This window comes from Patiria miniata, unplaced genomic scaffold, assembly GCF_015706575.1.
Source record: "Patiria miniata isolate m_02_andy unplaced genomic scaffold, ASM1570657v1 HiC_scaffold_20, whole genome shotgun sequence".
In the NCBI taxonomy this organism is placed as follows: Eukaryota; Metazoa; Echinodermata; class Asteroidea; order Valvatida; family Asterinidae; genus Patiria; species Patiria miniata.
The window spans coordinates 26,799,207-26,817,416 of record NW_024037059.1 but is presented as its reverse complement, the minus strand read 5'-3'; the positions used below and the strand labels follow the sequence as shown (position 1 = coordinate 26,817,416).

Below are 18,210 nucleotides of genomic sequence, written 5' to 3'. Positions count from 1 at the left end.
TATGTGATAAAATTTAAAAGCAAAGTTTTATTTTAAATTTTTTTTGCGGATGGAACACCAAGGTTTGATAACAATTTAGCAAGAGACTCAAACCCGCAGAGCTGCATTGCATCTGCATAATTATGAGGCATAGCGATCTGCCAAAATGGTTCTGCACGCACGTTTTTGCAGCTGCTCCAAAGTTTTTTTTCTGGGCAGCAGTAATTGAGGAAGACTTGGCACTTGGAGAATTGCAACACATATCCGACTCTAGTGGTCTCTATAGCAGAATGATGGAACAGATTTTGATAAAAAATGGGGATAACTAAAAGCAAAGACAACTTTAATTAAAAGCCATTTTGTGTCCCTAAAATTAGAAAACAGAACTGGGAGGTCTATTCTTCGAAGCTCCTTTTAAAGGGGACAATCATAATGATTTGGCCCTGAAGGGTAAGAATTCTGATTTGACATGTAAACATTCTACCTAGCTTCGTGCACAAATATTTAATAAAAAGTAGCACCACAATTGCCTATTACAGCTGGATTTTTTAATTCTACAGGCAAAGTAGAAAAGTGCATTTATCGAATCCCGATATTACATCAAGTGCCCACTTTTTTAAAATCACGGCCCGCCTTTGAAAGGGTCGAAAAATTGGCATCAAGTAGTTTTGCACGCACTTGTAGCCAAAAAAGATCATGAGTTCTAACGATTGTACCCAAGTATGCATATGGCCCCCCCCCCCAAAAAAAAGCCCACTGACTGTGGATAGGAATGCCAAAATGATCGATGTTTACTTTTGCAAAGAAAATGGGGCCATTTTCGGAATTCACTTCAAACAAAATTTATCCAGAAGTCTTACCCGTGTTGCCATCTGTGTCGTAACAGATGCTTAATCGATGAACAGCCAGGGCAAGCCAAGTCTGAAGGATATCCAGAACAATTGCCTGTTCTTGAAAATAAATCTTCTCAAGCAGTGACTTAATTGCTGCACAAAAAGATCACCTATCAAAAAATGAATAAAAACGTATTTGCAACTGTACGGAGCTACATCGATCTCTGTTTCACAGAAGAAAATAACATTCATTTAATCGAATGCATTGCAGGCTTGAGGCAATGGAAGTACAGCCCGCACTCCGTGTCGCTTGTCTTGTCAATGAGACACCGGGGTCAAGTTTTCTTTATGTGTTGCTTTAAATACGGCACTACAGATCTTCCAAAAAAAGATATTTTTAGCGTCGGAAGCAACTCATTATTGGCACCTTTTCATGAATCATTAGGAGCGAGCGTCAGTTGTTGGTACTGAATGTGATTAGGAATGCGTGAATGTTGCTCGTGATGTTTTTTTTTTTTTTTTTGCGTCGGCACATCTGCTTGGAAGGAAACCAGATGGATTGCAGGTGGATTAGCTGGATTTAGTTGGATTATGTTTGGACAGGGGTTCACTCAAATCAAGCACGCAAGCCCTTGCAGTCTCTCAAAACACACAAAAGTTAAATAGGATGTTCTATGTCATGACACTGGAAAACCAAAAACTTCACACAATGTCTCTGTATATTGTTATTTTTCTTTTATTCAGTGTAGGGGTATATAAGGGTATATGTCTGGAATTAGTACATCTTAATGGGATTCATTCCCTCTGTGCAGTAAGGAAAACAAAAGACACAAGCTCGAAATCTTTGATATAGTGTCATGACATTTATTTCTTGAAGAGACCACCATAATAGCGATGGGTTTGGTAGGCAAAGTCCACGTCATTCACTGATGTGATCAGCCATCGTGGCACGAATGTGTAGATAAACTAACCAGTGGCGCAAATTTGTTAGAAGTTGATTTTTTTTCAAAAGAAATTTGCCCAAATGTTTTGGCCGCAGAAAAAAATTGGGGTAACTGCAAATTTTATCCGTAAAACATGATACATGCCATTGTATATATTTTTGCTCCTTCCGTTTCCGTGTTTATCTTTCGAAGATATGAATGTTCATGCGCATAAAGCGTATATCCAGAGGGTGGGGGAAAAGTCCATAATGAAAAAAAATTATATTGTTTGCTTAAATAAAACAAAAACAAATTCATTAGGAGAAACACAATATAATATGCTGAAGAGCAACTTAAGGAAGAACTCCCGCGAGACCTTCGTTTGAACCTCCGATATTAATTTTGAAATGTTGAAGGTAACGGGGTTTCAACAATGCGCCTTTCAACAACAGAGAGTCGATCGATTTCTTTTGACAGTGTGGACATGACAAGAATATTAAACTTTTAAGTAAGATATAAAAAAAGAAATGACCGGAACTAAACTGTCTCTGGTATATCCTTTCAGATTCAGTAACTGCCAAAACTGGAGTGGAAAAATCAATATTTTGTTCAGAGATGACCGACTTTTGAAGCCGGCGCGTCTATTCGTGAAATGTCAAAGAGGTATTTACCAATACACATCAAACACAGTGTTGTTAAATTTAATACCATTGGTATCTAAACAATATTATACGCATCTCTCATCCAATCTCTCATATTGAGACAAGGCTGAGTATGGCAATGAATCAACGTTCATTGCCCAATGTGAAGGTTATCGCGACGACTTTGTAGTGACAATCGGAGGCAGTACTGAGATGATTTAACTGGCGCAGGAGCTCCAGATCAGCTCTGACGAAACATTTTACTCATTTTTCTCAATAAGTGCCATAATATTATTCTGTGTCCATTTTCGTGTTCAATATGATACCATCAGCGATTAATCTTATCACATTTTGCCTCGACTTGTTGGCGGCTGTGACCGTCGTTTCTGCCGGGGAATCGGGCCTAAAATCCTGCCTCCCGAGTCAACGCGAGCATCGAGTGCAAGGCGGGGAACTCCACCGGTTTTACCGGGGACCGCTGCGGGACCACGCGCTCGTCGGCCAGGCCTACCGTAACCACACGGCGCGCTCACACGCATCGTGCGCCGGGGAGTGCCTACGCGACGATGCCTGTAAATCCTTCAATTTCTGCCAAGATGGTGGTCTGTGCCAGCTCAACTTGGCCGTGGTCTCCCGGAACATGAGCGACTTGTTTCCGTCGAATGGCTGTCTTTACTTCGACGAACGACCGCACGGAAGTAAGTAATCCTTTTCAATTATTATCATACTCCACAAAAACAAGTAGTCGCCTCCCTGAACGACAATTTATTGGTTGTGTTTATACAAAGTCTATGGGAATCAGGAATTAATTAATAACTCTTTTCTAAAACAGAATTTATTGAAATATTCCCAATAATTCGTGTTTCAACAAGATGCAATTAATAACCAGACGTCGGTAAAAAGAAAATCGACTTCAAAAAATGTACTCGTGCACTGTGTTGACATGGCAGAGAAAGAGTAAATGGACTTTATCTGTTGTCAATCTCCAGGGTGAATTTTGAAAAGAGTTGCTAAGCAGAAAATATAGGCCGCGTTCGAATGACTGGGCTACGGCTGGAAATACCACACGAGTCTATGGCTGCAGCCGCTTATAGGCGTGTACGTGTGTCATTTCCAAACGTAGCCGGCTTATTGCTCAGCAGTTTTATGTGCTAAGCGAAAATCAGCTGGGAACAAGTGGGCAGAACACAATTTCTTTGGGGAGGGGGCAAAAAAAAAGTGTCCCGAGAAAAAAACATGTCCACAATTCGGCGGCTGTGCGAGTGCGCCCCCCCCCCCCCCGACATCAAAAGCTGGATACGCCACTGTTATTTTTCTGGGCTTGGAAAATGTCTGTGCCTATTGGTTCAATGAGAATGGCCTCTGGTAAGATGCAAAACGTTTTCCCCCAAAGGAGTAGGCCTAACACTAATATCATTATACAAACATCGCGGCGTCAGGACGTCAGACCACAATAGAATGATAGTGGCGTTCCCCGTGCTATTTTCGAGTATCATACCGAAAAGTAGATTCCTTTTTTTTTAAATTTATCACTTTCTTGCAAGACAAAAGTTATTGAATTTCGAAAGAGACATCGACATAGCCCAGGCTCCCCCCCCCCCATTTATTTTTTCACGAGTGACCTTTTTTTCACGCGTGCCCTGTTTTGAATGTCGCACGAACATCGGCAACTGTGCCGCCGTGAAGAATGGAGCGCCACTTTGTCCATGATCGTTCCCTTTGATCAGGAATGGTGTCCTTTCGTGAGAAATGCGCTTTATTTGAAGGTATACGTACGATCATTTTGCATTTACCGAGAAACGTATACCTATCGATTAAATTACTAAAACTTTGCCCAAAGCGAAGATAGGGCTGATCTGTGAAATTGGTGTCGTTTGGAAGAAAACAACAATAATTGAAGATGATTAGTGGGGACGGTATTGTTCAAAGTTGGTTAAATCTGTTTCTGTGCGCCAGTGCAGTATAGACCAGAAAAAAACGTTTGCGTTACTTCACAATACTATTGCTTTATTTCGAAAAATTATTACATTATTTCCAGAAAAAAACAATTATTGTGTTAATTTTTTTTCGCTTTTAAACCTAGCCCGAACCGGCTTCCATATTTATTAAATAATATAACTTAATATCGAGAATTTAAAATATTGCCCTCGCTATCTTTAAAGAACTAGAAATGCTTGACGAGAATGATATACTGTTTGCCGCTTTTTGCATCGGCGGATCCTTATCGGCTGTGTATAATCATTTCCCGATTGCTGATTCAGGGATTGTACCGCGAGAGGGCGTAATTCACACTCAGAAACAAAATTAACTGGGCCACAAAAAAATCTGCCTGACTTTTCTCTCTTTTTTTTTCTTCTCAAAATGTATAACATCTAATAAAGCTGAAACTTCAACAGGTTAGTTATTACGTGACCTTCCTCAGATTTAAGCAATTTGTTGATTCAAACGAAAAACAAATGCACTAAAACAAAACCATCCTTCTACCTTTAGACTTGACAATCGTGAGACCACTTTATGAGCCTTAATCACTCATTTTCGTCCCATTTTGTTTAGAGTGTCTGGAATATGAGACTACAGAGGAATACAAATACAAGTTCTTCGTACTGCCACCTCCCAAGGAAGGCGAGCCCTATCGACTGGACTTCGCTGTGAAAGGGAAAGAAGATGCCATATTCGCTCTCTCTGAAGAGACAAATGAAAACAATCTTTATGACATCGGTAGGTATTATAATATATAATTATAATATGCTAGATGAGGTGGGAAGAGGTTAAAAACAAAATCAGGTATTACTACATCATGTATATCTGGGCACGAGTCAAGCATCTGGCCGCGCCCCGAGCCTTTATCGAAGTACAACACATTTAAAAGTGATAATATTTTTGATAATCGTGTATACATGTATTGGCCCGTTCCCTATAAGAGAACGAAAAGACACATCTTTTAGGGACTTAATACCTAAACATTAATTTGGCTAGGATTATTAAAAGCAGCTGGGAAAGTCAATTTGTGTGTTTGAAATCAACTTAATAGTTTGCAAAGATGCAATGTTGATTATCATCTAGCTTAGTTTTGTGGAAAGAGGGCAGAGTTTGGATTCATGAACGGAACTTGGATCTGGATCTGGATCTGGATCAGTACTGCAAGCAATCTCCCGTTATGGGATGTATAGGTTGCAGGTGTGTATGGCTGGCGGCACTTATAATAAGCTCTGCTTTTATACTGAACAAGTTTAGTTTCAGTAGACTTTCCTTAAATGCATCAAGCGAAGGGGGCTCTCGCGCAGATGCTGGGAAGAGGTTCTATTCTGCTGTAGTTCTCGGCAGGAAGTAGTCCTTTCGACTGTCCTTGCTTGCGGGTTGTCTATAAAGCATATCGAACTTGTAAAACTTGTAAAACATAGGGGTGTGCTTAATAACTACACTACTACCGTATTTTGTATTGATTCCTTTTAATTAATCAGACATAGCTGCTTGGAACAACCAAAGGACAATCATCCGGGCCCGCAAACACAGTGTACATTTTCACGCAAGGGTTGACATACCTGGGATCATGAGTGAACACGAGTACCGCCGACTTTGGCTAACTTACGACAGCTGGACTATCAAGGTGGGTCGCGGCCACGAGGTGGCGCCCTTCATAGAGTACCACGATGATTCACATCGGGTTCATGTCAAGTACATTGGTATAACGTCAGTTTGGTACGATGTTAACTGGATCTTTTACACTTACTGCGACGAATAGAGTCTGTATATTCGATTGAAATCATGGGGGATATAGGAAACTACGGCTATTGAAGGGGGTAAAAATAAATAATAGGCCTATTATGGTACCAGGAGCTACGGTTTCTTGTCAACATTGGAAAGGAGGGGGTCCAGCAGCTTTGCAAATTCGGGCGGGTTGAGGAGGAGGAGGAGGGGTTGGGTGGGGGATGGACTTCAACGGACTCCAGGGGGCGCTGATTAAATAATGTATGCATATAACTACGCGCCATTCATGCCCAAACCCTGCAGTTGCATATAGAAAGGGATGCAGACAAGCACTATGATGGTGCTAAATACCAACAACGGAACTAACATTAAAATGGGGGTGTCGATCATCTTATATCCGGGGAGGGGGGAGGGGCGGGGTAGGGTCCTCCCCTGTTCTAATCTTGGAAATGCATGACTGATTGTTATGAAATTTCATTTGATTTGCTGTAGATGTTGATAATATGCCTACATAAGTGCGGTTCCCAGACCAAACGATTCTGACTATCAAATAAGTTAGGTCAGGTAGCCGCCACGTCTTAAAAAAAAAAGGCAGGATTCTGCCCGTTTCCGAAAATGTCCGAAGTTTACCGAATACCTTTCGTTAACACTCGGATATATTCGCAACAGCTCGGGTACAGTCCGTGCGTAAACAACTTTTATGTACCGACAAAATACCTGTCATGTTTGTTAATAGTTTTTATAATTTTATGTACCAAAAATTCATTACTTGCATTAAAAATTTCCATGCCACGCGAATTAGACCTTATTTGCGAGGAAGCCCTTTTCAATCGTGTTCCCTGAATCTATTTCATAAATTGTTAATTGTTGACTGGGATGGTGCCAGACTATTTTATGATTGGAGTGCGTTCCCAGCCTCACTTTCAATAATTTTTTTAATGTGGCTTACCACAATAGGGTGTGTTTAGTCACAAATTTTAAATTATTCATCAAAGCAGACTGGTAACTTTATATAATTTTTTGGTATAAATTTGGTTTTATTGGTGCTGTTAATGTAATGGATTAACAGGGTTTGTTATTTTGATCTTTCATTTTACAACTATCCTAATAACAACTTAACAAATCTTGCACAGGCTTTTATATAAGGGATAACATTTTTTAACCTGATGATACATGATGACACGCATTCTGGAATGTGTATCCTTGTGGAGTCATTTCTTTGTTCTCGTGTACTAAAGTTTTCGAGTTTGAAAGTGCAGTTTCAAAATGCTCCTATTTTAACCAGAATTAATTTCCTGGGCTGAAATTTGGACTTAATATCCCTTTTATAAAATACTTCAATTTGCGACAAATCAACCCACCTTGGAAATTCCTAGTTTTTGAGTAAAATCCATATATCTATTTCGTGATAACCTTATGGAGACGTATTCATCTATGAAAAAATTGCCCTGTGGAGACGGATACAATCTTTTGTTCCCTATTATGCACGTCTCCACAGGGTACCGTGTACCAGATCAATGTGCATCAAAACCAAAACCTTATTTAAGACTACGCACAGTTTCTTTTAAACAAAGTGATTACATAATATATGTACATGTAGATGTTCGTAATTTACACAGAAAGTTTGTTTCATTATTTTTATCAGTTATCCTTTGTCTAATAATGATGACTTTGATTGGGTATTTTGAAAACGCACATGCTAATGAGTTCTATGCACTAGATTTATGGTTGCTATGCGATGTTTTAGATCGCAAAGTATTAGAGAGTATTAATACGAAAAGGGTCATCCTATATGATGAAGAAAAACAGGTCAACATGGATTGATGTTGTGAGAGCCGAAATTATACCTTCAGTTAGCTTTTTTGTACCTGCTTCTGAAGGCTTTATACATTATGTAAATTTATATCACATTCACACAAAAATTATCTGACAGGGAGCAATGTAATTACACGCGAATCACATTATTGAATTCAGCCGGAAAATTACTTGAAAATCGGCTCACCATGCATGTGCTGAAAACAGTTATTGGGTAACTAGTCCAGCTTCAAATCAAGGTATAGTACTCTTGTTATTTTTTCTTAATAACTAATTCAAAACTTTTGATAACAAAAAGTTTACAAAACGTTTCGTTCACTTTTAGAAAGCTTAATTTCGATTGTGTTGATTGATACTTACTTTGGTTCAGAGTTGTAACGAGTCACTGATTTTTGTGACTCGAGTCGAGTCGAGTCATTTTAAAGAAGTGACTCGAGTCGAGTCGAGTCATTAGGTCAACAAGGTCGAGTCGAGTCGAGTCGAGTCACAGAGTGTGGTCGAGTCGAGTCGAGTCGAGTCAAGTACTTAGCTCGAGTCAATTCGAGTCACAAATATTTGAACACTAAATTACAATAAAAAGCAACAACACAAGAGAGAAAGAATACAAGGCACCAGTCTATTACGGATATCCAAAGACATAAAGTATGCTGTATGGTACCCAACCAACAGTTTCCATTGCTAGCTCACGTCACAGATAAGAAGATGTGAAACTTCGGTCTTATAACTGGTTTGGCTTCGGGTCTAGATTTTGTTGTTCGCTGATCGCTGACAACGTTAAAACCTAATTGCATTATACAAAACTGTTTCTGATTATTTAAAGGTGGGCCCGTCCGTATCCATTTTTTTGTGTGAAATTGGGACATGAATTTAGCTAGCGTTCCACCAAGAACTTCAAAATCGCCCGAAACCAATGATGAAACCACGGATTGAGAAATGCGTTTTAAGTCTCGTTCCGGGTTTAGCATTACATGCTATAGAACCACAAGGTGGGAGTCCGCGACACGGTGTATGTTTGTTGTTTCATTATGGAGGAAGGAAACAGACTGCCACTGTATATAAACGTACATTATTCGCGAACATTAACGTGACGTGAACAAAAACTGGCAACGCGAACGGCGCAGCGTAAGTCATTGCAAATATTTTTCGCAAGTAAGTTTTGCTTTTATTTTGGGACTCGAGTCTTATTAGCCTTCCTCGAGTCGAGTCGAGTCATTCTGATGAGGGACTCGAGTCGAGTCGAGTCATTTGCTCGCAGTGACTCGAGTCGAGTCGAGTCATTTACCCGTCGGGACTCGAGTCGAGTCGAGTCGCCAAAAAATGTGACTCGAGTCGGACTCGAGTCGAGTCATTGACTCGAGTCATTACAACTCTGCTTTGGTTTACACTAATGAATTTTGGTCTTACTTCTAAAGCAATATGAGTGTTGTTCAGTGTCATGTTAGACTAAAACAGGCGTCTCTTCTGGTTTCCATTGATGTTGTCTTTGTGTTTAAATGATATTGAAATAGACCTCATATTGAAATAGACCATCGATTATGGTGTTAAAGGGAATGTACAACATTTGTTTTTGCTGCAATTTTCAGAAATAAATGGATTTGGAGGAGTATGTTAATTTAGCAAATATTGATAAATGACTTGTTTCACGTTTTGGGCTTGTAGTTGCTGGAAAAACCAAGAAGACCATTTATGTTCTTGTAGTCTGGTTCCCTGACCCCGCTTTAGATGAAACGGAGAATGTATAGCCTTTTGGGAATTGTAAGGTCAGAGAACAGTCTAGCACGCTTGTACCCCTTCACAGTTGTGTAATCAATTGCAAAATAATGCGGAATAACTAATTATTAAAATAAAGGAGCAGTTTTTGAAAAAAAATAGCCAGTTTTCTCCAACGCTGTTCGGCCGACCAGCGTTGGAAAAATATCGGTTTTCTTGAAAATGAATGCACACCAGGAGCTACGATTTTCAAAATGCTTTAGATTGTCATTCTCTAACAATCCAGTGAGGTATTGTGTGATAATTTTATCATTTCATTTTGTGATGTTTGCAAAAGTTGTATCTTCCCTTTAATATAGGTTCCTTTAATGTCAGAACTTTGCTCACTTAATGTTGTATGTGATGCTTAAGTAACATGGTTGCACTTGCTTCTAAAATTACTCGCTGTTTATTGCAGTAAATGGATATTAGATGTATAGGCTTATATAATAATTTCGTTAGTTGGTAGTGATTTTCTTTATAAGAGAAATGAATCTGACATGGACCTTAATTTTAATAGTCACTGTATTATTGTTGCTCACATACTTAAGTATACTGAGGTGTTATTTTCAAAATCTTTGGGTCTAACAAATTTGTTATAATTACAAATTCTTGCAAAAAAATGAAGAGCATCAAATATGGCATTTAGCCCTATATAGCTTTGTTTGTTAAAAGCATTTGACACCTTGTTTGCGCCCATTGTTTAAAATAAAATGGAGAGGTGAATGTAATCATGGTGAACTTGTTGAACAATTTTGTTTTGGTTAGAATTTATTTGAAATGTCACCGGGCGCACTTTTAATGATGCAGTGTTCGGAAACGTATATGAATGATTTTGAACAGCGCCCCCAAGCATCAAATGATGCCCAGCCCCCCCCCTTCAAATTTGCAACTGCCTGTGATTTTTCTCTGTTGCCCCCAAATTATTTCTTTGTCCCTCACTTTCCCCCAAATTGTAGGCGCCGCCATTGCCCTGTGGTATTGCTTTCAATATCCTGGGATAAAAACCACGAGAAATGCATTTGTACAGTTATTGATGTGAAGATACCACTAGTCTGTAATGCTCCAGTTATATTTCTGGAAGAAACAACACACAGATTTATCATGCGTTTTTACTAATCAAATTCAAACAAATTTACTAAAAAGTGGTGCGATAGATTGTATTATGATTTTAGAGAGTACCGTAACCAAGCAAGAACGCATACCTATTATGTACATGTGCTAATTCTGCCTTCAGAATAGCAGAAAATCAGATGGGACGTTTTTGAAAGTTCAATTTTTTTCTGCTTTCCTGCCTTTCTGCTACCAGAAAACTGAAGCAGAAGTTACGTTAAATCACATCTACTTTTCTGCTTGTTTGCTACCTGAAAAATACATTTTACTTTCCTGCGTAATTGCTAGCGACAAAAGTGACAAGCTCTTGCTCGAGGAGCAGAAAATCAGATCGAATGTTTTCGATGTTTCCATCTTCTACATTTTTGCCGCCTATTATGTTGTGGATTTCACGTTGTTATGACGTTGAAGTTAGGTATTTCACAACGTTTCTGTGATTTTCTAATCATGACGTTGTGGTGACGTTGTATGTGAGTGTTTTCATAACGTTGTTGTTATGTTGTTAATGTCACGTTGTCATGACGTTGTAGTTTAGTATTTTTACAACGTTGCTGCGAGATGACGTCGTGATGATGTTGAATATTAAGGTATTATCATAACGCTGTCAGTTGTTAAGTTGTGAATATTACGTTGTCATGACATTGTAGTTTGGTATTTTCACAACGTTGCTGTGGTGTTAAACGCGACGCTGTGATGACGATGTATGAAGGGATTATTATGACGTTGTTGTTATGTTGTAAATATTACGTTGTCATAACATTGTATAGTTTGGTATGTTCACAGCGTTACTGTTTTGTTGTGATCCTTATTTTGTATAGGTGCTTTGACAAAGTTGCAATTATTTTGTGAACATTTCTTTGCAACTGTACGGAGCTAAATCTCTATCTCTGCTTCTATATAAGAAAATGACATTAAATCAAATGCACTGCAGGCTTGAGGCTATTGAAGTTCAGTGCGCACTCCGTGTCGGATGTCTTGTCAACGAGACAACGGGGTAAAGTTTTCTTTATTTGTGCTTTAAATACGGAAATAATACGGATCTTCCAAAAAGTTATTTTTAGCGTCGGAAGCGACACGTTGGCGCCAATTCATGAATCATAAGGAGCGTATGTTGTAATGTTGTTGGGACTGAATGTTATTGGGAATGCGTGTATATTGCTCGTGCATGTGTCACGGTTGCTTTAAAACTTAGGCGATATTTCGCCACCCCCCTTGATTTTTGGTTTATCCCATGTTTACATATTCATTTATTTCGTTGACGTAGATCACTCAACTATAGCTACTTCTTTTGCTATTTTAATTTGACAAAGCGCCCTCTATAGATTTTCATTTTGAATTTCGCGGGCTTTGAGCGTCATTCTGTTCTTGGATAACTCAGTACACATATTTTTTATTCTTCTCCAATTCACAGGTATGACCAAGGTTGATTGTATGGATTAGGTGGATTTGGGTGGATTATGTTTGGGCAGGGGCTCACTCAAATCAAGCACGCAAGCCCTTGCAATTTCTCAAAACACACAAAAGTTAAACAGGATATTGTTATTCATGACACTGGAAACCAAAAAGTTCACACTAGTTATTTCGGTTGTGTAAGAATCAAACAGTTGTGTAGTGTGTACTATATGAACCTAGCAACCCGCTGTGTATAAAAACTGTTGTTTACACAACTTGTGTAAAATATTACACAACTTGTTCATTATTTTTTTTCACAACTGGTTGCTAGTTTCATATAGTACACAACCGAAATAACAGTGTAGACTCGTTTGTAGTAGGACGTTTTGCTTTGAAACACATGCGATTCTGGTGGTCTCTCTACATTGTTATTTTCATTTATTTATAGAAGGGGTATAAGCAGAATATGTCCACATCATTCACTGATGTGATTTGCCATCGCGGTACGAATGTGCGGATAAAACTAACATCGCTCTGCGTCCGAATGTATGTATTGCATGCGTATGATACAAACTGGATGAATGTGGGAAAACTAACATTAAACTTGCACATTTATGTTTCAGATTGTTTTAATACTCACCATCTTCCAAAGGTCTGAGACAGTGTCTTCAATTTGCGTTGAACCCCCCCATTTATTTTCATATGACGCGGAAGCAATATTAGGCCTTTTCTATACGTATTTCGAAGAATCGAATTTTGAGCCCAATTGTAACTGCGAAATCTACAAAACATGATACATGTATATCTTTTTTTTTCTTTCTTTTTTTGTGCTTCTTCCGTTTCTGTGTACATCTTTCAAAAATATTAATGTTCATGACCAAAATTTCCATCATTTGAGTCAGTATCGCCTGCTTAAATAATCTTTTCTTTGACTAAAGATTTTTTTTTTATAAATATTGTGGTGAAAGATCTTGATAATAATATTCGTGCTTTACGATATGCATTGATACAGATGTCAGTGAGTATAATTCTCATCCCCCACCTGGTGAAAAAGTGAAGGAAAACCACTGATATACTCATTTTATTAATTCATAAGTGTAATGTACTCTGTATAACTTTAAAAACAAACAATTAAACACGTGTTTTGAATGCATGGAATGTGTTCATGTTGCATGTCATCCGCCATGAAACCAAGAAATCTCACTTTTTTAGTAGGATATTCAACTTTCGTATTGATTTGTGTCTGTTTAAAAACAGTTGACACGGTTGCCTCAGAATTTTTTTAATTATATGCACATTTTGGCTCATGAAACAAACGGTTAAAGGTCAAACAATAAACACAGACATCTAACATAATCCGCACACGTTTAACTTATGGGACTTTTTTTTTTGCAATTTCCTGAAAATAATTCACTACAGGATATTGTTTTGTGCGTTATGGGGCAAATGCAACCCAAAATGAAAGCATATATTCAGAGGGTTGACCAAGTCCAAAATAGGGGGTGGGGAGTACTTTTGTTTGCTTAAACAAAACATACAAATTCGTTAGGAGAAACACAAAATAATGTTGAAGAGCACCTTTAAGGAAAAACCCCGCGAGACCTTCGTTTGACCACCGATATTAATTTTGAAATGTTGTAGGAAACGGAGTGTTAACAATGTGCCTTTCAACGACGGAAAGTCGATCAATTTCTTTTGACAGCGTAGGCATGCCCAGAATATTAAACTATTAAGTCAGATATCAAAAACATGCAATGACCACAGGGGCGGATTCAGGAATGTTTGCGGGGGGGGGGGGGGTCATTATCAAATCAGTGCTGAAATGTAGACAGGGTTTTTTTTCTCCGGACACTTGGCGTCCGTAAATCAATAGGGGGAGTTCGTACCATACTTTCAATGGGGGCGTGGTTAAAATCCAACAATCATCAACACTTAATTACAAAATAGTGTAGAAATACCCCCGTTTACCCAGCTGGCTCTGCAATATTTTGTGTGTGTGACGTTGGGTGGGTGTGTGGGTGTGTACAGGCATTACATTCACTGTGTGGACTTCCGAACAAAAGATGTCCACATAAACCAGGTAGAGGAGACACTGTGCGGACTTGGGCAAGTCCACACAGTGTTTCCCCATTTCTGGAAAACAGGTTTAGAGGCATTTTTGGGTTAGGTTTATCTGTAGCAGAATGAAGAGAAACACTAAAGGGAATCATAGACAAAAAATTGGGTTGAAAGAGTTTTCACAGTTTGAGAAAAATGATTTTTTTCCCTGGTTTTTCTTAACTACACGAAAGCAATGGAAAGTCCACACTTGGTATGTAACGTAAACTTGGGTGTGTGTGTGTGTGTGTCAGTGCTGGAATTTACTACCTTACGGAGACATGCACACAATAGGGAACAAAATATTGTATTCGTCTCCACAAGAACATTTCTATAGATGAATACGTCTCCACAAGAATTTCACAAAATAGATATATGGATTTTACTCAAAAACTAGGAATTTCCAAGGTAGGTTGATTCGTCGCAAATGGAAGAGTTTTAGAAAAGGGATATTTAGTCCAAATTTCAGCCCAGGAAATTAATTCTGGTTAAAATAAGAGCATTTTGAAACTTCAATTTCAAACTCGAGAACTTTACTACACGAGAACAAAGAAATGTCTCCACAAGAATACAAATTCCAGAATCACGGAGCAGGGGGGTTCACTTTATTTTTAATTTCTCAAAACACACACAATTTAAACAGGATATTCTCATTCATGACTCTGAAATACAAAAAAGTTCACAATAAACTTGTTTCGAGTAGGACGTTTGGCTTTGAAACACATACGATTCTGGCGGTCTCTCTTTGTTCTTACTTTCTTTAATCGATAGTAAGGGTACAAACAGAAGTGTCTGGAATGCGTACATCTGAATGGATCCATTCCCTCTCTACAGTAAGGAACACAAACCAGACAAACTAAAAATCTTTGATAAAATGTCATGACTTTTATATCTTGAAAAGACAGCCATAATTCTGGTGGGTTTGGCATGCAAAGTAGACCTCATTCACTGACGTGATTTGCCATCGCGGCACGACTGTGTGGATAAAACGGGTGCATACCTATGTTCCCTAATACCTATGCTCCCCACCCCTAACGCTAACCCTAACCCTAACCCTAAGGATTTTGGGGAACATAGGTATTGGGAAGCATAGGTATTGGGGAACATTGAGTACACCACGATAAAACTAACAGCGCTGATAATGGAGACTCGCTCTGCGTCAGAATGTATGTTGCATGCGTATGATACAAACTGGATCATGGGAAAACTACCATTTAGGCCTAACTTGTCTATTCATGTTTTAGATGTTTTAATACTAACCATCTTCCAAAGGTCTGAGACAGGAGATCTACATAATGTCTTCAATTTGCGTTGAAATCCCCCATTTATTTCCATACGTCGCGGAAGCAATATTGGGCCTTTTCTATACGTATTTCGAAGAATCGAATTTTGAGCCAAATTGTAACTGCGAGTTTATCCACAAAACACAATATCTATTTTGGTTTTTGCTTCTTCCGTTTCTGTTTATATCTTTCGATGATATGAATATTCATGACCAAAAAATTCTTCATTTGAGCCTTGCCAGCTGAAATAATCCTTTTTTTTACTAAAGTTTTTTTTACATATAAATATTGTGGTGAAAGATCTTGATAATAATATTCGTGCTTTACGATATGCATTGATACAGATGTCAGTGAGTATAATTCTCATCCCCCACCTGGTGAAAAAGTAAAGGAATTTACTCATTTTATAGTGTAATGTAAACTGTGTAACTTTAAAAACAAAAATTAAACACGTGTTTTGACTGCATGGAATGTGTTCATTTTGCATGTCATCCGCAATGAAACCAAGAATTATCACCTTTTTTAAGTAAGATATTCAACGTTCGTATTGATTTGTGTCTGTTTTTAAAACATTGTCACGATTTATACCTCAGAATTTTTTTTGTTAGATGCACATTTTGGCTCATGAATAAAAACGGTAAAAACATACCACTTCGTTAGGAGAAACACAATATAATGCTGAACAGCACCTTTCAGGAAAAAAGCCCCGCGAGACCTTCGTTTGAACCACCGATATTAATTTTGAAATGTTGTAGGAAACGGAGTGTTAACAATGTGCCTTTCAACAACGGAAAGTCGATCGATTTCTTTTGACAGTGAAGGCATGCCCAGACAACTAAACCATCACACAACTTGTACAGTTTGTTATTAAATTATACAAAGTGAGACATCTACGTTTAGTTATTGAAAAATTGTTTTGCAAATTTCCTGAAAATAATTCACTACAGGATATTGTTTTGTGCGTTATGGGGGCAAATGCAACCAAAAATATAAGTATATATTCAGAGGGTTGAACAAGTCCAAAATGGGAAAAAAAAAGTAGTTTTGTTTGCTTAAACAAAACATACAACTTCGTTAGGAGAAACACAATCTTGAAGAGCAACTTTAAGGAAAAACCCCCGCGAGACCTTCGTTTGAACCACCGATATTAATTTTGAAATGTTATAGGAAACGGAGTGTTAACAGTGTGCCTTTCAACAACGGAAAGTCGATCTATTTCTTTTGACAGTGTAGGCATGCCCAGAATATTAAACTATTAAGTCAGGTTTTTTTTCTCAGGACAATTGTCGTCCGTAAATCAATAGGTGGGGGAGGGGAGGGGGAGGGGGAGGCGGGAGGCGGGGGGGGGGTGGCTTGCACCATACTTTCAATGGGGGCGCGGTTAAATTCCAAAAATCATCAACAATATATTACAGAATAGTGTAGAAATACCCCCGTACTTGAACACAGCTGGCTCTGTAATACTTTGTGTCATCAGAACAGGGGGGGGGGGGGGGGGGGAGGGAGGTTCACATTACCTTTAATGTATTTCTATGAACCCCCCCCCCCCCCCGGATCTGCGCCTGGACCGGAACTAAACTGTCCCTGGTATATCCGTTCAGTTTCAGTAACTGCCAAAACTGGAGTGGAAAATCAACATTTGTTCAGATGACCGACTTTTAAAGCCGGCGCGTCTATTCGAATCGTGAAATGTCAAAGAGGTCTTTACCACTTGCATATATACTGCAAAAACAGCGGTGTTACATTTAACACCATTGGTATCTATATGACCACCTGGTACAAAATAGTACTGGTGTTGTCCTTACATAGATACCAAATGGTTTTTAATTAACACCATAGTTATTACAGTGTAAGGAGCTATGAAGCTGTGAGTTCAGGTTGGTATTAGGTAATAGGACCCTAAATACCCTTAGAAATGGTAGTTATTAAAAAGAACGTTACAATAATTTGATACAAAGGAAACATGCTTACAGTTTTAGTAAACAACAATATCTAATGAATTATAGGCTTCTTCACCGCCATACAACATGTAAAGCACACGTACGGACTATGTGTGTTCACAAGTTGCACACGAGTTGATCAACCGCGAAACGGGCATTCGCTCGCGAATTAGCGAAGCGGACAATGCGAAGCCTGCGAAGCGAGCGACAGGCGTACCGGTAAAGCCAATCCACTATACGCTGCTACTACACAAACACTCATGACGTGCAAGACGCATAATTTTTTAAATTCTACAGGTGGTTAAAACACAAGGTATTCAATTTGCGGGCTTCCAAGATCATACTGAGGATCAGTGTGTACTTACGTATTAAATGATAATTGATTGTAGTTCTGTTTTCAGATTTGAGACGATTTTCTTTTTTAAACCGCATATTATTGTTTAAGGGTGATAGCCTACCGTGAACGAATCCTAAAAATACAAGCAGATGGCATATTTTCAGTAATGAGCAACTATTAAATTGTGTCTAATGAACTCGATGGATTACAATGATGTTTGCCCTTTAAACCTCTGTTATTGGTAATTAAAAGTTTAACAATCATTGGCTGTAAGGCGTGGTTACGCATGCGCCGTAGCAAGGAGCACTCGATTTCTTAACAATGGAAACAATATTAACAGCATCTCTCATCCAAACTCTCATATCGAGACAAGGCTGAGTTTGGCCATGAATCGACGTTC

General features: G+C 38.6%; 1 protein-coding gene across 1 annotated transcript; it reads left to right on the top strand.

Moving 5' to 3' along the window:
• The first annotated feature begins 2,675 nt into the window (after positions 1-2,675).
• On the top strand, positions 2,676-6,118 carry LOC119727944. The gene is made up of 3 exons (XM_038200024.1): positions 2,676-3,074; positions 4,930-5,094; positions 5,838-6,118. Exons 1-3 carry the CDS (start codon positions 2,696-2,698, stop codon positions 6,116-6,118), a joined length of 825 nt encoding a protein of 274 aa, XP_038055952.1. The 5' UTR covers positions 2,676-2,695.
• Positions 6,119-18,210: the final 12,092 nt, after the last annotated feature.

What these genes read in the sequence shown, in the direction of transcription:
- LOC119727944 (XM_038200024.1), top strand. Translation starts at nt 2,696, where the DNA reads ATGATACCATCAGCGATTAATCTTATCACATTTTGCCTCGACTTGTTG. An exon ending in CGACGAACGACCGCACGGAA is followed by an intron (nt 3,075 to 4,929) that starts GTAAGTAATCCT and finishes CATTTTGTTTAG; the next exon opens with AGTGTCTGGAATATGAGACT. An exon ending in AAACAATCTTTATGACATCG is followed by an intron (nt 5,095 to 5,837) that starts GTAGGTATTATA and finishes TTAATTAATCAG; the next exon opens with ACATAGCTGCTTGGAACAAC.